This window comes from Acinonyx jubatus, chromosome B1 (assembly GCF_027475565.1).
Source record: "Acinonyx jubatus isolate Ajub_Pintada_27869175 chromosome B1, VMU_Ajub_asm_v1.0, whole genome shotgun sequence".
NCBI lineage: Eukaryota > Metazoa > Chordata > Mammalia > Carnivora > Felidae > Acinonyx > Acinonyx jubatus.
The window spans coordinates 69,245,608-69,268,666 of NC_069382.1; the positions used below are offsets into that span (position 1 = coordinate 69,245,608).

Genomic DNA, 23,059 nt, shown 5'->3' on the forward strand with positions numbered 1-23,059 from the left:
TATCTAGAGTACCTTGGTATTTGCAAGCGTAGCAATGATACGGTACAGATAAAAACTGAAAGAACCAATCCTATAGCAAAATCCTTTAAAGATGTCTTGATTAATGGTGAAATGGCCTTTTATAAATATGTTGAAGCAATGAAATTGTAAAAGGAGCCACCTGTAGGGTGCCTTTTGGTGGTGGTTCCTTGTGGAAATGATGCTTGAAAGTGTCTAGGTGTTAGTTAGATGAGAGAGTATATTCTTAGCCCTTCCTTCTTATCTTAAAGTTTGATACCCCTTAAGTAACTCTTTATATGTGCATTCCCATTTCAATATTCCAGGATATACTAAGCTCAGTAGTTAGGATGTTTTCAAGAAGTCCTCCTTTTTTTTTTTCCTATTCCTACCTACCTCTACTGGTACTCTCTCCTTTTACTCTTACCCTATTCATTGAAAGTAGAAGGGGAAATGACAAGATGATAATCCATTAGAGAAAATGTTTGCTTTAGTCTAAATAGAATGAATATTAACTCCATTTCGTAATTTAGTTTCTCTAAAATCTTTCAGTACTACAGTGGTTCAGTTATTGACACATAATAAAGGTAAATTGTTGATCATTCATAAGAACTGTTATTGAATTATTAATAATTTAATAGTGAATCACTCAGTATGTGTGTAATAAACAGCCACACACCACAGAGCATCACAGTAGGCAGGCCTAAATGTTAATGAGATCTTTTTTGGTAAAATTTATCACAAGATAGTAATAAAGAGTATGAGAAGTGTTCTTTAGAGACGAACATGAATCTTACTTGGGCAGCAGCCTCTGAATTGACATCGATTTAGCCACCTAAATCTCTGCATTATTTCAGTAATAGTACTATGATATGAGGTGATGTTCCTGTAAAAAATGCATAGGTACATGCAGGTAATAATTGAGAATAAGTAACCACATATTTCAATGGCTAATCAGTCTTCAAAAAAAAAATTCTGAGCAAACAGGTGAGTGCTTGCAACATATTAAGTCGTTTAATGACCACCACAGTTGTAACATTGATACTGCTTTTGCACTCATTTTATAAGAGTAGAGAATACTGGCACAGAAATTAAGTGTTTGATATCTTCACAATCTATTGAGGAATCTGTCTTCTACTACAATGTAAAGAGCAACTGTTAATAATAGTAGCAACCATATGTGCTTATATTGTTTTGTCAGGTTAGAGTCTGGACAGTTACTTCCACACGGAAGAATGGCCAAGGGAGCTGGTTCTGGGGACTGGCATGAGCCAAAGTAGGGATCCATGCCACTTAGCAGTGTATCAGGAGCTCTGGGGACTGTTCTTCCACGGGTAGACTCTTCCATGATTTGCATATATATGGCTGCAGTGATAGCAGTTATTTAACACACAACACACACACACACACACACACACACACACACACACACACACAAAGTGGCCACTTTTTGAGCATCGTATTTGTTAGGCACTATCATAAAGACTTTATATGCATTCCCTCATTTGATCCTCATGACAATCTTGAGAGTTAATGAATAGTTTCCACATTTTTAAGGAAGAGGATCTGGAGAGTTTAAGTCAGACTGACATTTAGCTGGATGGTAAGTCTCTGTTGTGTTGTTTAACTAGGGGCAGTATGGTCTAATGGTTAAGAATACAGACTCTGAAGTCTGGAGCAAGATTCCTCTTGCAATTACTCTTAGCTGTAATGACTTTGCCTTGTTGCATGACTTCTTTGTACTTCAGTTTCCCCATTTATAATATGGTTATAATAATTGTAGCTATGGATAGGGCTATGTTGGAAGATTGAATGAGTTGATAAAGTGCCTGGTACAAAGCATGTACTACAAAATGTTTGCTTTATTGTGGTGATTTTGTTTTATACAAATAATACTGAAGTCTTGTTTCTTAAAAATAATAGTGAAGTCATGGGTTTTTTTTGTCATTTAGTAATATTATGTGAATTTACTCATGCAGTGTTTATAATTTATTATTAAACTGATTATTATGCACTTTTATAGTTCTACCGTGAAAGACATTTCCCCTATGCAGTTTCTGGCATTTGTTGTTAAAAAAAAAAGACTACTGATATTTGCATATTGATCCTATATTTAGTCACTTTACTAAATTCTCCTCTAGTCCTGAATGGTTTTTAAAAGCCAAAAGCTTTGGAATGATCTTGGACACCTGTTTTTCTCATATCCTACATCAACTAATATGAGATGTACCTTAAATACAGCATTGGGGCATTGGGTGGCTCAGTCAGTTGGGCAGCTGACTTTGGCTCAGGTCATGACTTCGTGGTTCATGGGTCCAAGCTCTGAGTCGGGCTCTGTGCTGACAGCTCAGACCCTGGAACCTGCGATTCTGTGTCTCCCTTACTCTCTGCCCCTCCCCCACTTGCGTTGTGTCTCTGTCTCTGTCTCTCTCTCTCAAAAATAAACATTAAAAAAAAGTTTAAATATATACAACATGTAACCATTCTTAACCTCTACCTCCCCTACCATGCTCTAAACCACCCTATCCCATACCTACTTATTTCCAACTTCTTCCAATATCAGTGCCGACTCTATTGTAGTCTATTCTCAAGGGAATCTATTATCAGTTAAGGATCGTTTTTCTCTTCGCTTTTTATTACAACATATATTTTATTTTCTCTAAAATAGCTAGAATTCCTCCTCCTCCCCCCAAAAAATCGTAGTGGTAAGAATGGCTAACCCTGTCGTGATTATAACTTTAATGAGAACGGTTTTAATTTTACTTGGTGTAAAACTTGCAGTTAGTTTCCATTAAATAACTTTTTACCATGATTTGAAAGTGTAGTGCTAGTCACATTTTTTTTTAAACCTGTTTGGCTTGTATTTAAATTTTTTTTTTTAACGTTTATTTATATTTGAGACAGAGAGAGACAGAGCATGAACGGGGGAGGGGCAAAGAGAGAGGGAGACACAGAATCAGAAGCAGGCTCCAGGCTCTGAGCCATCAGCCCAGAGCCCGACGCGGGGCTCGAACACACAGACCGCGAGATCGTGACCGGAGTCGAAGTCGGACGCTTAACAGACTGAGCCACCCAGGCACCCCTTGTCACATTTTATCTGTAGTTGATTTTATCATGTTGTTTCAGTATTTACTAATACGATCCTATAGTTTTTCTCCTGTTAATAATACTAAAACTTCATTTTTACCTTTGCCTTTATGTTCATAAACTACACCCATATTCTCTCATGAATTACTTTATCTTTTAATCCATTGGTGGGTGATATTTGATGAAATTTTATTTGGTATTTTTGCATTTCCCTCTTTATAAGTAAAATTGATCCTGATTTTTAACTGTTTGATTTGCCATTTGTAAGGACTTTGATAACAAGGTTTTTTTTCCCCATTTATTGGAGATTTTAATTTTTATTTACTTTTTCCAACCTTATTGAGATATAATTGGCATATAACATTGTGTGAGTTTAAGGTGTGCAATGGGTTGATTTGATACCCTTCTATATCTCAGTGTGCTTACCACCAGAGAGTTAGCTAACATCTTCATCAAGACACATAATTCCATTTCTTTTGTGCGATAAGAACATTTAAGATCTAATCTCAGAGCACCTGGGTGGCTCAGTTAAGCATCTGACTCTTGATTTCATCTCAGATCATGATTGCAGGGTCGTGAGATCAAGCCCCTCACCAGGCTCTGCACTGAGCATGAGCTTAAGATTCCCACTTGCTCTCTCTTTCTATGCCTCTCTCTCAAAAAAAATCTAATCTCTTAGCAACTGTAATATATATAATATTATAAACTATATCCACAAAATTTAGGCTAGTTTATTTTATTATCAATGGAGGTAGATATTGTCAAATATTTGATATGGATTTTCAGTTTCTTCTAGCGTTATTAGTTTACTTTTTCTGCTTTTTCAGTCAACTTTGATAATTTACATTTTCCTGGGAAGTCATCAATTTCATTTAGCTTTTCAGATTTCATTGGCATAAAGTTATACAAAACATACTTACAAACTTTAAATACTTTTTTTTAAGTTTATTTATTTTGAGAGAGAGAGAAAGAGAGAGAGAGAGAGCATGTGAGTGTAAGAGGGGCAGAGAGAGGGAGGGAGAAATAGAACCCCAAGCAGGCTCAGTGCTATCAGTATGGAGCTTGATGTAGGGCTCGAACTCACGAACTGTGAGATCATGACCTGAGCTGAAATCAAGAGTTGGACACTCAACTGACTGAGCCACCCAGTCCCCTTAAATACATTTTTCTTGTGATTGTTACTATCTTCCTCACTCCTAATTATGTAAATTCTTGGTCATACTCTCTATTTCCGTCTCTCCCCCCTTGTCCTCTCCCCCTTTCCCTCCCTCATTCCCTGTATCTGTCTATCTCTCCTTTCTGAGAACCAGCCTTTGGTTTTAATTATAAATTCTAATTTTGGCTTCAAATACATCTCTTATACTTTCCATTTCCATTAGTTTTCACCTTATACTTTGATTCGCTTAATTTTTCTACCTTTATAGGTTGAATTCATGGGTTCTAGATTTGCAGTGTTTTTATTTAGTAAGAAGATAAATTGAATCTATTAATTGCCTTCCATAAACTACCCCACCATGTACAACATAACCATTTCTCACATGTAGAACTATCATATTTTCCTGCAAATTACTTCATCATGTGTTCTCAGCCCTCTGAAGCATGCTCGGCGGTTTGACTTACACATTTTCTAGGTAGGTTTAAAACTATCCATACAGAGGGGCGCCTGGGTGGCTGAGTCACGATCTCGCGGTCCGTGAGTTCGAGCCCTGCGTCGGGCTCTGGGCTGATGGCTCGGAGCCTGGAGCCTGCTTCCAATTCTGTGTCTCCCTCTCTCTCTGCCCCTCCCCCGTTCATGCTCTGTCTCTCTCTGTCTCAAAAATAAATAAAACATTAAAAAAAAAACTATCCATAGAGAATTTAGAGTAGCTTAAAATAAATACACTAGTACCTTCCTCATCCACTGTTTCAGTTACTTGTGGTCATTTGAGGTCTGATCGCAGATCATCCTCTTTGTGTTATATCATCGGAAGGTCAATAGTACTTAACACAGCTTCATAGTGTCTATGTCATTTACCTTACTTTGGCTCGTCACGTAGGCATTTTATCATCTCACATCATCACGAGAGGAAAACAGGTGAGTACCATGCAATAAGATATTTTGAGAGACAGAGAGATAGAGAGAGAGAGAGAGAGAGAGGGACCACATTCACATAACTTTTATTATGATATATTGATATAATTATTCTATTTTACTATTAGCTGTGGTTTTAAATCTCTTACCATGCCTAAGTTATAAATTAAGCTTTGTCATTGGTGGTATGTATGTGTAGGAATAAACAGTAAATATGGAGTTTGATACCGTTTGAGGTTTCAGGCACCCACTGATGATCTTGGAACATATCCCCTGCAGATGAGGGGGACTGTTGTATTATCAAATTGATTCAAACAAATCCTTTGGAAAATGTATGTGCCCACATGAACAAGTTAACTCATCAGTTTTATTTGAATGGCCCTGAATGTTTCTCTAGCCATTGAATAACACCATTTAGCCAATTTGAACAAAGACACAAATTCTCTTCAGTGAGGCCTCAAAATAAAGCAAATATAATTATGGATGCATATTTCAAATACAGTACATAGAGTGACTTAGAACTTAAGGGTTCTGGAGTTAGCCGTGGGTTCTAGAGTTCTACTGCCAAAGTGGAAGGAAGCCTTGCCTCTGCATTTAGTCTATGTGACCTTGACTAGGAGCTTAGGTGCCCTGTATTTTATAATCTAGGAAATGGACACAGTAGCAGTATCAACTTTTTGTGATTTTTTTTTTGTGAGGGTCAAATGAGTTTGTGAATAAAAAGCAATTGGTAAAATTTAATTATTATTTTAAAATTCTTTGCAGCATGTTAAAGTGTATGTAGACATTTTGGTGTCCGAGTAGGGATCTGAAACTTGTGCAAATGAGTAGTATTCTGCTAAGCTGAAGTAGAATCCAGTAAGCACTGTGGAATAATTGGCATCTTACTGATTTTATTACCTTTGCCAACAAACTTGGGCTCCAGGTGACACTTGCAGAGCTGGGTCTTTTAAGATCCGCATGTATTTGTTGGCAGGGTCTCATACTACCGTCGGATTCGGTAATTCATGAGGTAGGTTTAATTGATGGGGTTTTAGTGAGTTTGAATGAGGAGCAGCCTATTTTGCAGGGTTGGTTTATTTTTGTTGAAGGAAGCAGGGTGTCTGACAATTCTGTTTACCAGGGAATTTATTTCTTTGGTTTACTCCTTACAATTCTTGCGAGTTGGAAAGCAGTCCTCATGCCCTCACAGTTTTTGAATTCCCACATGAGAACGAAAATTTTGTCTACAATACCAGACTTGTTTGTTAAACATAAAAGGACATAAATCCTCCATGGGTCCCCAGGGGTATGTTAGAGAAAGGGAGTGATCATTATAAACCACTTAGCGCTGTGTGCTCTGTATCATGTTGCCGTGAGAAAGTGATGTTTGATTGGCTCATAAAATAGGTTTAGTAAATCCTTTAAATACTGATGTGAGCAGTTGTGCATGTTGGAAATTAATACCTGAGAGTGTATTATAAGGATTACCGTGTCTCCAGAACAGTCACCTGGGCATGTGTAGATTTCAGCGTTTAAGGAAGATTACGTTTTGTAATTTCACTTTCATGTGTCAAATGTTGCTTGGTTTTTTCATTCCCCTTTCATTTGGCTGCGGCCTAGAAACATCTTTTGTCATTGTTTTCTCTCTAACTTGATGTTTTGAGTGATGCTATAGTATATAAACCAATGGACTTCCGCAATTAACTCCATCTGCAAAGATCGTTTTATCAGAAAAAAGAAAAACTTCAACTTATTAGGGAAGACAACTGGATTTAATGCATTAGTCTTTTTCCAATCGTGCTCCATATTCTCAAACATTTAAAGGAAATGTAGAATCAAGTGGCAGTGATTTTTGCTTTCATTTTTTCTGTTTTGAAGATTACACACAGTAATGAGGCATGGGAATACTTTACAGGTGGATCTTCACTTGGTCTATTTTACGTGATCTTGAATATGACTTAAGTTTTTAAAAAAATGCTATTTTTGTAACCATATCCTTTAGCAAGGGGATTTACAGTTTCAAGAGAGAAAACTAAGCCTTGGTAAATAATGATGGTATTGGTATTTTTCACCTCCATACACAGCTAAACAGCTGTCGAGTATGACCATAAAAATTGATGGTGGAATAATTGGGTGGAATATTGGGTGAACAATAGAATTATATTGTCATAGGACACCACTGGTGAAAAAAATCTTAAAAGTTTACTGTGAAACAATTAGTAGCATATGTTGGATTCTGCTGTTTTATACACACACACACACACACACACACACACACAAAACAGTACTTTTTTAGATGTCCATTTCATTTAACCTTCATGGAATGCAAAACTATGTAGATTTTTAAAGCACTGTGGTAAATGTGTGCACCACATTTACACGGTGAGCTTGTATGAGCATGTAAGAATTAATTGCCAGCTGTCTAACTGCAAATCCAGAAATTGTTATAAAGATTATAAAGATTGATTTTTTTTTAATGGCATCAAATTCAGTAGAAAATCTTCATGAAGAAAGTCATGATGTACTTCTCTTATTTGCAGGACAGTGATTTTTGTTTCAGGATCTAAGATAAAGCCAAGTTTAATTTTAATAAGTTCTTAACATGTATAATCCAGGTATTTCTGTGTGGTTAAAAACTCCTTTTAAATACTTCTACAGAACTTACAAATCACATCAATACGTACTAGTGTTTATTTTCGAACAATAAGAAGAAAAGTGTGTAATAGTAAAATAGTTAACATGAATTGTTTCAGTTTTCTTGCATATGATCTTTTCTCATACAATGCTTCTATTAGATAATTTTGAAAATGGACTGAAGTACATTTTTGACAGTTTCTGTTCTGCCCAACCAGTTTATTGAAATGACTTTGTAATTGTCAAACCCAAGGGATACTTTTTGGTTTTTAGCGTCTTTGACCTTTCTTTGGCATTGGTACGTCAGCACTGTGGATCTCTTCTGTTTCTGGTGGATATTTCTCTTCCCTCTTTGCTCAGTTCTGTGACATCCCTCATAGTGGCTTTCCCCAAGTTCCCTGACTCTTCCTTTTCAGGATGTGTTTGTTACAGGATCTCTTCTTTCTACCCACACTTGTAATGTTATCATTTCCTGGCATTCCTCAGAGAAGTGGTGATTCTATTCCCTGCCAGTGTTACTCCCTCACTGAAATCTCCATGGCTGTGCCTCTTAGGCCCACATGGGCAAATAATGTGAACGAACGACGATCTGGGCATTTAAACAACAACAACAACAACAACAACAACAACAAAGAAAGTAGATGGGGATCTTTTTTTTTTTAATGTTTATTTAATTTTGAGAGAGACAGAGACATAATGTGAGTGGGTTAGGGGCAGAGAGAGAGGGAGACACAGAATCCGAAGCAGGCTCCAGGCTCTGAGCTGTCAGCACAGAGCCCGATGCGGGGCTTGAACTCAAGAACCATGAGATCATGACCTGAGCCAAAGTCAGACGCTCAACCCACTGAGCCATCCAGGCACCCCTGAAAGTAGATGGGGATCTTTAAAGACAGAAAGAGCATGTCTTTCCACTTGGTCCCAGTCTCAGTTGCAGTGAACACATGAAGGCCTGGTGTTCATTCCTTCATCCGCCAAATACTGATACAGTATGTACTATGTTCCTGACACACAGGCATTAGGGATAAGGCAGGAAATTTAAAGACACCTCCTCTTCTGGAGCCAACACCAATTCCAGAGATCTGAACTTCATGGACTCATCCTAGGGCTAATGATACTTAGTATTACCAGATCTTCAAATTTAATATGTAAAAAAGCCAGAAATCCAGATATTCTGTGCCATTCCACTCTTTCGAATCTTGACTTAAATTTGTAAAAAGAAACAGAGCCTACTAAAACCGCACTTCCGTGTTTGCTACATTATGCCTACAAAATATTCTACCCAAAGGCCTTCCCACCTACACCTGTTCTTCCAGCTTGATCTTCATCTGCTTCTTTGTTCCCCACCTTCTATTCCCAGCCCACCGTGCTGGGCCCTTCTTTCTTCTGTTGCATCTTACACATTGTCCTTCTCGCTACAATGCATTTCCATTTCCCCTCCTTTCACCCCCACTCAGTCAGTACTCATTGACAGCCCAAATGTTCCTTTGCAAACCAACCCTAATCTCACTGTATAGAATTACTCCTACTCTGCCAGTCTTCCACAGTATTTCCTACGTACTCTCATTAGAGCACTTACCAAAGTGTTTTATGGGCCCTGAGCCCAAGGAAGCTATAGTTTCATCTTTGAATCCTAAGACTCTAGCAGAACACTGTGCACCAAGTGAGCACTTCATAAATGCTTACAGAATGATCGACCAGGTCTCAAATCTGGCTCTCTTCAAACTAGCAGTGGTGGTAACCTACATTAGATAGGTTTAGGGGAAAACCTCCCAAGCATAGAACAAACAGATACAAAAAAAGCTTTGTTTCACATGTAAACTATCTTGATATGAAAATTATCCTTTCATATAAAATGGTAGTTATCAACTTTTATACCAAGGAAATCTGAAATAACTACGTAGGTCTGTTCTTTTCTAATTTTTTTTAATGTTTATTTATTTTTGAGAGAGAGAGAGCATGTGGGAGAGCAGGGGAGGTTCAGAGAGAGGGAGACACAGAATCCAAAGCAGGTTCCAGGCTCTGAGCTGTCAGCACAATGCCCCCGACGTGGTCCTTGAGCTCCCAACGGCGAGATCATGACCTGAGCTGAAGTCGGACATTTAACCAACTGAGCCACCCAGGTGCCCCTACTTAGGTCTGTTTTGTCCAAGTCCTCTAACCCCTAACCCCACCACTTTTCAGTCCCACCACATACATATATACCAAACTCCTAGAATAGTTCCACCGGTCGGTTTACACGTTTGTCATTGATGACCGAGAACTGTCGTGTGATGTAGCAGGTGTTCTCCCCTTTGTACTTGAGTTTTCTTACTTCTTGCTTTCAGACTCCCACAGTTATATTAAAAGTTCATGTGGAGGAGGGGGTACAGGATGCAGGATGGAGATGAAGGACAGCTTTATTGAATGGCAGCTGTGAGCCAACGGTGTTTTAGGTACACAGACGTCTCCTGTCCCAAAGTATCCCTGAGAGCTAAGTAGCATCATCCTCAATTTAAGACCAAGCAAAATGAGGCTGAAACAAGTTAAGTTACATGTCATAAGCGAGTTCTGGATACTTCTTCAGGATGAAGATTTATAAATAGAATTGGCCCATTACATACTCTGTATATAATTTTCAATAATTTTTTCTTCTGTAAATTCAGTACTGCACAAAACATATTATTTTTGTTGTCTAGTATCTACTGAATTTATATTTTTGAAAACGCCTACCCGTGATTCTCAACCGTGTCAGACCTACATTTTAAGAAATTTTTTGCAGTGTCCTCTTTAGTATTCTCGAAGGAAGTTCATAGAAGTGATCATCTATTTATATACACAATTGTTTGAAATATAAATATAATGGCATGTGTGCTATATAAAGCTAAAATAACAAAGTAAGTTTTATGAAAATAATTGATTTAAAATCATAAATACATATGCACAAGTATGCGAAGAAAATGCAAGGAAGTAGATATTTGCATCTTTTAAGTAGATTCATTGTGAATATGACAGATATAGACAAATATGTATATGTTTAATTGGTTTAATTGCAATACAGATTGTATAAGCAGTGTTTCTGTTCATGATATGTTTTTTTCCAAAATAGTAATTCTTGCTAAGTTCCAAAACATAGAAACTTTCTTCAACTTATTTGATGGTTAAATTTCTGGAAAATTTGGTTTTACCTGAAACTGCAGAACATATTTGTGCTTACATGTGAGACAGCATTAGCTTCCAGACTCAGAGGAACTACATCAAAAATTTCACCTACATAAACGTCCGGTGAACTGTTTGAAAGGCATGGAGAACACGGGGCCAATACTCACTTCTGGGACTTTCCATTATTGAACATTGTTGGACTGTGCCTGCCACGTGTCACGGTGCTATCCCCACCCCGGGTCTCAGTATAAGCCAAAATGCCTCTGAAGATTTCTGGAATGTTTCTTAAGAGGCAACACTGCTCTGGATGAGAACCACTGATCTAAACCTTTCAAACCAAAATTAACATTTGTTGGAAAAATATTACGTATTCCTTATGTTTAGGATACTGTGTGCATTGCAGTGCAAATTAGAAGTATATAAAAACTGATTCCTTTCTTCAGGGATTTAACAGACTATGAAAATGGATCACTTGCATACATATAATGAATATTGAACATATGTGTTTATCAAAAAGAGAAAGATGACGGTGAGCTGAGAACACCCAGAAAGGTCTCACAGAGGCAGACTGGTACAAAGTGAGATTTGAAGGGTGTGTATATAATGATGCGGCTGTAGAGAAGCTTGCCTCAGAGATGAGGAAAGGGAGCCAAGGAGTCTGACTAGGGTGAAAGTGTTACTGTCGGAAAGTAATGGGCGATGAGAATAGCATTTAAAATTGGAGTAAAACTATCATGTCCAAATGGAAATTACATTGAATAATTCATAAGTTGAATGTCAGATACGGTTGCTCCCTACAAAATATTTAAGCCTTGAGATGGCTATTTTTAGTGAATTTGGAGTTCATCACCAGCAGCACTAGAGGGCTTAGAATAGAAGAGTCATTTTGCCCACGTTGAGAAAGCATTTTCGATTGTGCCTCTTCTTTGGAGTATTTGATTATATTGACCCAGTTAAATTTGGAATGGACTCCTGGCTCTGGTCCATAGATAGCTGCCTTGTATCCATGAACATGGAATTTGAATTGCTAAAGTAACAAATCATGCTGTGATCATGTGATGTTATGTCTCTTTTGCCTTTGTCTCTTGCAGGTATGATTTTGTAGAGGTTGAAGAACCCAGTGATGGAACTATTTTAGGACGCTGGTGTGGTTCTGGTACAGTGCCAGGAAAACAGATTTCTAAAGGAAATCAAATCAGGATAAGATTTGTATCTGATGAATATTTTCCTTCTGAACCGGGGTTCTGCATCCACTACAACATTGTCATGCCAGTAAGTACCACTTACAGATCCCCTGATTTAATTGGGTCAGTTATTTGCTTACCTTAAAAAAAGAAAAAAAAAAGGTGGGGGTGGGGGGAGAATCAGGAAAAACAAAAAACAAAACCTTTTCCCTACGTTGATTTTTTTAATCCATAAACGTCGCTGTAGTTATCACAAATAACTTAAATTCCATCACTACAGATCGTTAATCATTGGCCATGTTAAATACCTTTTCAGAGTAATGAAATAAAACATGTTTTTTTACAACTTTGAGGAGAAACCCCCTACCCAACTCCCCTGCAACTCACTATTCATTGTGGGAAGTTGCATAAGCACATAGCATTTTTTCTTGGAAAAAAAAATAGGAAAATCTGTGTATTTATTACTCTTCCCATTTAGATAATCATCAAAATTTGGACCATATAAAGTCTTCCTGAATTTCAAGTTTGAGTCATATTAAGTAATAAAATACAATTTTATTTTCTAGCATTTTTGTGCAACTTTCTTATTTGATACTCTTTTGCATTTTGCTAAATGTTACTCTTACTTTAAAGAGATAAATTTTGAAGCTTCCACGGGATTCTAACAGTTCTAATTTTCAAATTCATTTATATATTTGTTATGAATACATTGCAGACCTAGAAAGCCAGCACTGTTTGATATCAATACCATTTTAGCTAAATTCATGTCTGTAACTGCCCTAAAATTCCATATTCTTCAGTGATGTTTTACTTTTTCTCCCCCATTAAGGTGGCGTCTTTCCTTTTCTGGATCTGCCAAAAATTTATTTTTTATGTGTGTGGTTTAGGAACATGTACACAACATTTTGTACATCATATTTTTCTTTTTATCGGGAGAAGTAAACTTACTAGCTCTTTCTAAAATCAGTGTTTTAGTAAAATATACTTTAAAAAGTAGTCCTCTCTATTATCCTACTTATGCTAATATTTATCCTGCTTAAATAATACTTGTGGCTGTTCATGTTTCAAAAAAGAAGTTCTGAAGTTTTCACTGGAACTTAAGACACCTATTTGGTCTTTGTTACTATAGTTTTAGTTATATCCTGGCGATTTGTATCCTTTACATATTATTTCAAACATTCATATCTATTTGTTGCACAACAGAAATATTAAACATGCTTTTACTATTTTTATCACATTACTTATAGTAATTCTGAAGTACTCTTACAAATATGCTGATGTCACCTAGTATACGTTTTAAATATAATCAATAATATCACCACTTAAAATAACATAAAAATTGATATCTTCAATACTTTTGACAGGAGATTTAACAAATCAGCAGGCACTCTGGGAACATAACATAATGTGGGTTACATGCATTAACATCTGTGTTCTTACTGGATATAAGAACAATGCTCATGGCAGGCTAACAGTTCATGAAGCCAATTAGAAAATATGGAATCAATATTAAACTTTATATGTTATATTCTTATTGTAATGTTAAGTAGAACTTTCTTTTTTCGGTTGCCCAAATTCAAGTCTGTGGAACATTAAGGATTTGATTAGAGTAATAAATTTAAATATTATTGTAGATATAGGTAAAAGAAACCATAAATTCAAACTGAAGTTTGAAAAGGATCTTTTATTCATTTAGTAACAGTAGAATAATTTATTGTGTAAAATCAACATTAAGGGAGATAGCTCTAAACTATATGTCATAAATAAATTGTGAATCTTGATCAGTTACCTTATAAAGATTATTTAAGATATCCACACCTCTGTTCCATGATGAAATACTTTTTCCCAGTATAGGGTCTCTACCATTTTTAGTTAATTTCCAAAACGTCTCTTACTTTAATAATTTAGTATTTTTCTTTAAATTTATTAAAATTGAAGACTTTTATCTAGAAACGAGGAATGTTAATAGTAGACAAGAATGAGCATTTTCAAAAACCACTCTTGGTATCTATCGATACTGTTTTCAACAACCACTATTGATATTGTGATGATTTGTTTGAATAAAGCCACTAAGAATCTGTTTAACACACTTTCACAGTGTCTTACTTTAGAGAATTTATGAAGTTAAAATTTTTTAAGTCTGAGATGGCAGAGGGAGATAGGACTATACTTTCACAAAGTTGTACAGTCCACATCTTCAGTGTGTGTAGGTAGCATATGTAGTGTTCTTAAATATATAAAGATGAAACAATTAAGTTTCACTCAAAAACGTAATGATGGGTGTTACAACACAGCAAAGGTTTTATTTATCCCTAATCTGTGACAAAATAAAACTTGAAACTGGTGCGCCTGGGTGGCTCAGTCGGTTAAGCGTCTGACTTCGGCCCAGGTCATGATCTTGCAGCTCGTGAGTTCGAGCCCCGTGTCAGGCTCAGTGCTGACAGCTCAGAGCCTGAGGTCTGCTTCAGATTCTGTGTCTCCCTCTCTTTCTCTCTGCCCCTCCCCAGCTCATGTTCACACTCTGTCTTTGTCAAAAATAAATAAACTTAAAAAAATTAAAAAAAAAACTTGAAACTGAGAAGATACTTATATTTTAAATAAACTCTCTTCTTCCCATTATGTTACTTTAAATATGTATAACTAACAATCATCCTGCTACAGAATAAGACATGAAAGCTAAAATATATATATATGCCAACATCAAGGGTTATATTTTTCTAATTTTATGACTGCATGGGTTAGCTAGTTGTATAACTCATGGAGTTGTGTGGATTAAATAAAATACGTAAAGATAAAAACACAGGAAATTTATAGTGTTGTGCTCAGTTCTGGGGCACATTAGAGGTTCTTAATAAATACTTGAATGCTGAGTTGATGATACCATTCACTCACTCCAGCTTAACTAACAGAAGATTCACTGACAGCTGTATTTTTATCTGTGAGAGTATATCCTGTTCATGAGCCTTGAAATGAGATAAAGCATCATAGGGTCTGTGGTAATTACCATCCATCCTCTTGACTCAGAAGGGCCCTGCCACCTGAATTTGACCTACTATTGGAGATTTACTGTGATTAAGATCAGAAACTGCATCTGAGAGACTTTAGATGAAAGGTGTATCACCGGGTGCATCACTGAAATTAAATTCAGTGCATTTTTAAATAGTTATTGAAGTTGTTTGATAAGCTGTAAATATGGGAATTGACATTCTCCTGACATCCTTTGAGCCATATTTTGCATGGCACCGAAGTTGACCTGTGCTGGGCTGCAGAACATGGAAATATGTAGAAATATACATAGGACATCTTCTATTAATTTGTCTTATGCTCAGGAAACCAGCAGCCATTGGATTGCAAGAAACAAGAGAATTTGATGTCATGGTCCTTGTTGCCTAATAAATATGACTTGGTGATTTTGATTTTGCCAGATTGTTCAGTTCTGTTGGGTTTAAATCTATTTTGGCTATTTATCTACCATTTCGTAGAATCCTTTCTCTTGGTTCCTTGTATGCCTCTTCCCCAACACAGCCACACTCCTGTTCTCAATAACTGCCTGCAGAAGGGTGAGATTTGGTTAGTGAAAAGTTGACAAGTGATTTTGCTGTTAAGCCTTCCAGAATGTTTTGAATTATCATTGTGTGTTGCTAAATGACATCCTTCCCTCCATGGCCCTCCTCCCCACAATATTATTACTAGCCTGGAAAGATCCATCAATCTTATCTGTGTATCAATGAATGAAAGCCTAAGGGAAGAAAGTTTACCTTTTCAAGAACAGACTTAAAAGTTCTTGTGGCATTTGCTCAAGGGCACATGCCCCTCCAACCCCTGGATCATCTCTAATACTTTTTTTTTCTTTTTTGTCAAGGATGTACTTCATAATTAGCACACCCAGCTCCTCAAAGGCATTGGTCTCATTGACTGCAAACCCACCCTTGCAAAATAGGACCTTGGGGACCACTGGCCACAATGGTCTCCTTTAATTTTCTAATGATAAAAATGATAGGAACCATAGGTCCTTAGTGGACTATTAGATTCCCGAACTGAGGTTTGCTACTGAGTGCCTAGTACACCCTGAAGCACCTGCTCACTAGTATCTCATGGTAGTTCAGCCAGTTCCCCTGGGAGTTGTCTAAACCCCCCTGGAGCTGTACTGACTTCTCATTTAGTATGTGTTACCTCTGTTAATGTTGTATAATAGTGCTGTTTTGTCAGCTAGAACACTGAAGAATCACACTAATGACACCAGGTATTCTCCTGGTCCTGATATATTAAAACTAGTTTCCCTCTCTCTCTCTCTCTCTGGTGGGAGTGGAACATCCCAAGTAGTTCAAGAAATTGGTGCCTACTTATGACATTATAACCATTAATGTGTATAATCATACTCATCAGCTTTTTTATAATTAGCTTAATATTTTGCATCTGTTCACACACGAACAAAAACTTCGAGTTTAATCAGTTCTTTTTTTTTCTGGGACAATTATGGAGAAAGTGTATTTTAATATTCTTTATAGTCTACAAGTAAGGGAGACCATTCTGCAGCCTTCTTTTGGAGCATGAATGGATATGTTTGATTCTAACTAACCTTTAAGTCTGGTTGATTCTATACCAACTTTAGATAGTATGTAGCTCAGCAGTAGAATTCTAATACATTAGTTAAAATTTTCAGAAACAGTGTTGCCATACATGTTGCCATTAAAAACTATGTTCATAACCACATAAATTTACTACATAAATTTAAAATGTTAGCATTTCAGTGTTATTTTCGAGAATTATTTATGGAAATATATACCCCCTTATGCCCCATTAATAAGTAATGAAAAATAAATTCATGCATATTGATGCCAAACAATATACATTCAGCTTTTATGATTGTGCATAAGGAGTTAATAATGTCTTTGATTTTTTTTTCCCCCTTCATGCTAAAAAAAAAAAAAAGGCCTGGTAGATTAGCAGTGAGAGATTGTTTGGGAAGAAATGAAGCAAAACTGAAATAAAACAGTGCAAGCTTGTTTCTGTTTGGAGGCCACACACATTGAGAGCCCAGCGCACATTTCGGATCTCTTACAAAGAAAAGAAAATTTCTTGTTTAATTTTGGAGTAATTTATAATAGATTATGTATGTTTTACTCTGTGTACTGTAGCATAAGCACCATTATTTAAAACTGTTAGCAAACCTACAAAGGCTGAAAAATAGCATCTTTTCTTCTAGCATCAAAAGATCTTATTAAAAGTTTATTTGTAAGAAAATAAGCCTTAATATAAAAATATTGCATATTTTTATCAGTTACTTCAAAAACCCATACCTATTTTGAAATAAAATATACAAACCCAAATATGAATATTTTTAGTGGTTTCATTCTTTACATATAAAGCTATTTCTTTTGAGTATAATGTTGTTTGTTATATTTATGTATCTGTTTTAAAACAGTTGTGAGATTTGAGGATTTTTTTTCTCTCTTTCCAAACCTGGTTAACACTTTGAAGGATGATTAAAATACTCTTTATTGATTTCTTTTAAAACAGTGTTTTTGAATATTGTATTTTCCAGAATTTTTTAATTTAAGCTTCCTGATCAGAAGTAATAACATAATATTTTCAACAATTCATCTGCTCTCATTTTTTAATGTAATAAATGGATCAGTTTAGATTAAGAGAAATAGATGTTATAGCTACCGGGCTAATTGACTCCATATATTTTTATCTTCTTTCCTTTATTGCCTGAAAAGAGGAGTGTGGGGTGATGAATGAAGTGAAGACTCCTTTAACTCACAACAGTCTGTGAAACTCATCTTTTAAGTTGCTTCTAAAGTTTTTCTATTATTTATTTTCTGTTTTCTTTTTCCACTGATAAGTGACAGTTGTTTGGATATCACGTATTTTTTATTCTTTTTAGTAAAGTTATACCCAGAGATGAAATAATACTAGAGAGTGGCATGCAAGTAATGTAGCTACTTTATAACCCCAACTATGGGTTTTCCTTAACAGTGATTTTTTAAATGACTTGTCCAGAGTTAAGTCAGTGCCTGGCCAGTGTGCACTATAGAAGGGTGTATGGTTTCTGTGGGGAAGGCTTAGAAAGACACTTGATGCCTGAGGTGCCATTAAGGAATGCATGACTGATTGCCAAAGTAGTTATTAATTATGCGGGATACGGAGAACAAAGCCGCTCAGTGAATATTGAAGTTGGAGGGAGAAAGGAGGAGGGGGATATTTTTTCCGTCCTTTCTGGCATGTGCCAGTAGGTTATTTCACTCTTAATATCATGTAAAGGAAAGTCTTAACTGAAGGCCAAATTTGCTTTTATGTTCAGGTTAAGAAAAATTCCAAGTAATTCTCAAACAAGGTATCAAGTTCATTTTCTTAGGTGGGGGTGGGGGGTGGGGGAACAGCATACCTGGAATAAAAAATACATACAGCAATATCCTAACCTTAATCCCATAGGAAACAAATTCAGTATTAAAATGTCAAGGTTTTAAAAAATCGTGAATTTTCATAGCAAGTTGCACTGCATGCCTATATTACTATATTAAACTTATTTTAATGAGTGAAAAATTCAGGTTTTAAACCTTTAAAATAAATTTTTATTAACCTTAAGAGAGAATTAAGAGAAAATAATTGTTATAATTTTTTGTAGTATTTACAGAATAAAAGAAGTTATTTCAAATACTGTATCTCTACAGTATATAGTCTGAAACACTTTTTGAATGATTCGGTTTTTATTAAAATATACAGTGTAATTGTATATTTATGGAGGGAGTGTAGAGATGACAGTATCTTATTACATCAAAGAAATTATACAATTGCCACAAAGACTAAGCTTTTACTTGGCTAAGAGCTGTTTAATGTATTTTTCTACCAACTCCTACCCCATGGGCACAGCGCTCTCTTTCATGTGAAGATCATGGTCTCTTCCATTTCTACTGATTCTTTTTGTTCCAGTTAATTCCTAGCTATCTAAAAAAGAACTTCACAGATGGTATGATTTGTAGTTAGAAAGGAAAAGTCAGTTGGTGCTACTGTAGGGATGGTAAGAGGCAGAAAAACCACTTTAAGTTGATGTACAAGGGGTTATAAATATGAATTTAGGAAAGCTTGAAGTTTGATTGATTCATATTTTATATCTCAAGCCACAAATATTTAAAAGCTTAGACTTCATATGACCCTAAACCTGATGGAAGGATTCTCTAGAAGTTGGTTGCAATTTAAAATGATAACATAAATACTTTTGTCTTCAATACCCCATCCATTCTCCTGTTAACGTCTTCTGCCATGTATCGAAGAATATTTGATGAAATATTTCATTGTGAGAAATTTTTAAAATTCATGGCATTGCCCTGGGTCTCTGAGAACTCACCTTGCTTTGAGGGAAAAGAAATGTATACACACAACACACATGCATACACACACACACACACACACACACACACATAAATATACTACATGAATAAGTATAATAGAAATGGTTTGGAAAGATTTGGAGAAGAGAGACAATTGTTCAGAACAGACAGATATTATGACTCTTTAAGGAATAAACAAACAAGCAATCAAACAAACAGAAACCCTGGAAATTGCTTAGTATAGACTTGATGTCAAATATATTATTAAAAATTTCTAAGGGCGCCTGGGTGGCTCAGTCGGTTGAGCGTCCGACTTCAGCTCAGGTCATGATCTCACAGTTTGTGAGTTCGAGCCCCACGTTGGTCTCTGTGCTGACAGCTCAGAGCCTGGAGCCTGCTTCGGATTCTGTGTCTCCCTCTCTCTACCCCTCCCCTGCTCATGCTGTCTCTATCTCTCTCTGTCTCTCTCTCTCTCAAAAATAAATAAACATTAAAAAAATTAAAATGTCTAAAGAATTTATTAAAAATCATATTACCAAATATCAAAGATGATGATTCTCTTTATCTGGAGTGGTGCTCAGTTATCTGCATCTTCAAACATGCTTGGGGACTCTGATACAAGATGTTCTCACATTGAGCTTGTGGGTGAGAAACCTCTCTCCACTATAACTGAGCAGATGCAGAGAGTTTTGCTACAAGATGTTGGGGAAATACTTTTCATATTCAAGCAAACATGAATATTTTTTGAACAGCTGAGAAATTCTGCATGAATATTTTATTGCTAACATATTCCTGTGTTCTCTATATTTCAAGATTACAAAAAAGTGGAACTTTCTCATAGAATTAGAAATGGATAGATTTCAATTTAAATTTTTTTTTATGTTTATTTATTTTTGAGATCGAGAGAAACAGAGCACAAGTGGAGGAGGGGCAGAGAGAGAGAGAGAGAGAGAGAGTGAGGGAGACACAGAATCCAAGGCAGGCTCCAGGCTCTGAGCTGTCAGCACAGAGTCCGGTGCGGGGCTCGAACTCACAGACCGTGAGATCATGACCTGAGCCGAAGTTGGACGCTTAACTGACTGAGCCACCCAGATGCCCCAGGTTTCAATTTTTAATGCTTGCATTTGTTGTACTGACTTTTCTAAGCTATGTAGTGAGGCTTATCAGCTTTGCCAACTGTCAGTATCTCTTACCCATGTAACTAGAATCAATGACAATCTGCCTTCTTCTCTAGTTCAGCACTAAGCTTGGCTGATAATTCATATATGGCATAGATCCAGCACTGAGGCGTGGTTCTAGACTAGATATTCATTTATCCTGTGGTATAAAGCACTATTCTTAGTAAAATAAGGCAGTCCGAACCACGAAGAAATATTCTTTCAATCTCCTCAGACATTTTTTCACATGTAATTCCAATTTTTGTCCGAGTTACACTCGCAAATTTTTAAAAGGCAAATATTTCTCTTAGACTTGTTACAAAAAAGCAGGTGTCCCCAATTTCCTCTGTCCATACTACTTTCCTGTACTTTGGAGGCAAGTACTTCCACTTCGTTTAACTGATTCTTTTAGGATTGACCTCTATACCTTCATGTAACATGCTTCTGTTGCTACTTCTTGCTTCTTTGGTTTTAAAGAACTATCGATGATCTTCACTGACTTCCCTCTCTGGAATACGAGGCTTTCTTTCTTTCACCCTCCTGCATTTACCACACATGCAGAAGCATCCCGTCATTGGCTTCTCTAGTATATCCTGATTATATCAAGATCCAAATCCATTGTGTACATTATGGTGGCCATGTAATCATTTTTCACCGCTGAGCCATAAAGTATACTGTGACTGCATTTCCTTTCCTGCCTTGTTTTATTTTGTTTTCCTTAGAGTTGTGTTAGTTTTTGGTTTGCTGCTTAGCTTTCTACGTATGTATCAGCTATTCATCCCCAAACTGTTCCTCAAATTGTGTGAATCTCCTCTCAAATTCATGTTCTCTAATAATTTCACTGACCAGAAGAAATCTCTGCTGAAACAATCCAGTCTACTTCAATTTAGATTGATTTCCCTCTAGACCTGCCCCACAGCTGTCATCCTTGGGGTGCCATCCACCTCCACTCCCCCCATCATTATCTTGAGTATTTCCTTTGTCATTTTCTTGCTTTAGATCTCTTGTTTGCAGGATCTTTTGTCTTCTTCTCTCCTTTGCTTCCTGTTTGGGAAGAGAGTAAATGAATTTACTGTGAAAAAGGAGCATCAGAGATACAATTTTGTGGGCTTGAATAACTGAAAATTCCTTCACTTAACCGTCAATCCTAAATGAATACTTGGTTAAGTCTAGAATTTGGGTTGGCCACTTAAAAACTGACTGGACATTCTGTGTGTGTGTGGATAGGCTTGCTGACTGCAGTCTTCTCTGTATTGTGAGTTGGCCAGGTCAATTCCTTGAAAGCCCCCTGATTCCCCTAATCTCTTTTCTAAGGGTTATAATCCTGGCTTCCAGTTCTCTGAAATGAGAGCAGAGTGGATTAAGACTGAGAGCCTCGGCATTAAGTGTAAACACATTTACTCAACCGCCGCCATAACCCTATATTCAGAATATCACAGCTCCCACTCTGCTTGGGTTCCCCAGTCCATCAATCCTCAGTGTTATTCTGTTCAGGGAAAAAAATTTGAACGAGTCAGTCTCCTGCCACAGTGGGAAGATAGATTTGGAGTGCCTGACAGCTTCATGAGTTTCAACCAGTCTTCCTGTTTTTAGCTCCCCTGTCCTTCCCACTTCTATCAGTACTGATGTCAGTACATCTCAGAGCTTTTTGGTTGCTCTTTCGTGTAAGCCAGGTTGCTTCTTGATTGTCCCCTGCGGAATTTTGGTCCACCAATTGAATGATTGCACACCTACCTACTTTTCAGTTTCCAAAATTTTACCACCGTTGACTCCTTTCTTTGGCCTTGAAGAATTATACATTTAAAAATTATCTTCAGAATCAATCATTTTAGGAGAGAACAGAGTTCAAGTCATCATATTTGTCTTTATTCATATAGTGATGTCCTTATCAAACACTAAGTTTTCATTTGATCAATAAGATACTCAAATTCCGTTCAGTATTTTGAGGGCATGGTATGTGCCAGGTGCTCTGTAATTGACCTTGAGGGACAACTCCATTATTTTTCCATGCCAGATGAAACATCCCTTATAGCAGTTGCTTTGCATCATGGTGCTAATATTACATTTCCTTTTTTAGTGCTGGGGAGTCATAGGTAGGACTTGACGTTGATTAGCCACTTAGCGTATCCTGAACTGTGTTGTAATATTAGTATTATGTCCAGTAGTAGCCAATAGCATAACAATCATGGTTCATTAATTTTATGGGTTCGTTGTTACCAATTCACCATATGATCCATACCTTTTAGAAAATGCTATCCTCATAGTTTTCAAATATTTCTCCATTTGAGTAATCCTGTTGATGTATTTGAATGCCTTGAATGTTACAACTAGAGCTTTAAAATTTTTACTTCTCTCTTTAAGATGACATAATGGCTATTCATTTAATGTTATTTTGAAATCACATGAATCTTATTTTATATACAATATAAGCATCAATTCTTACTTCCTCTTAGAACAAAAGTAAAAGTTAAGTGC

At 36.5% G+C, this 23,059-nt stretch overlaps 1 protein-coding gene across 3 annotated transcripts in view; it reads left to right on the plus strand.

The window, feature by feature from the left end:
• PDGFC (platelet derived growth factor C) overlaps positions 1-23,059 on the plus strand; it is a 203,243-nt gene that overhangs the window by 136,723 nt on the left and 43,461 nt on the right. For all 3 annotated transcript variants that reach the window (XM_053216806.1, XM_053216805.1, XM_015072153.3), the window contains exon 3: positions 12,001-12,181. In XM_053216806.1, the coding sequence (XP_053072781.1) occupies positions 12,001-12,181 (181 nt within the window). The remainder of the gene's footprint in view (positions 1-12,000; positions 12,182-23,059) is intronic.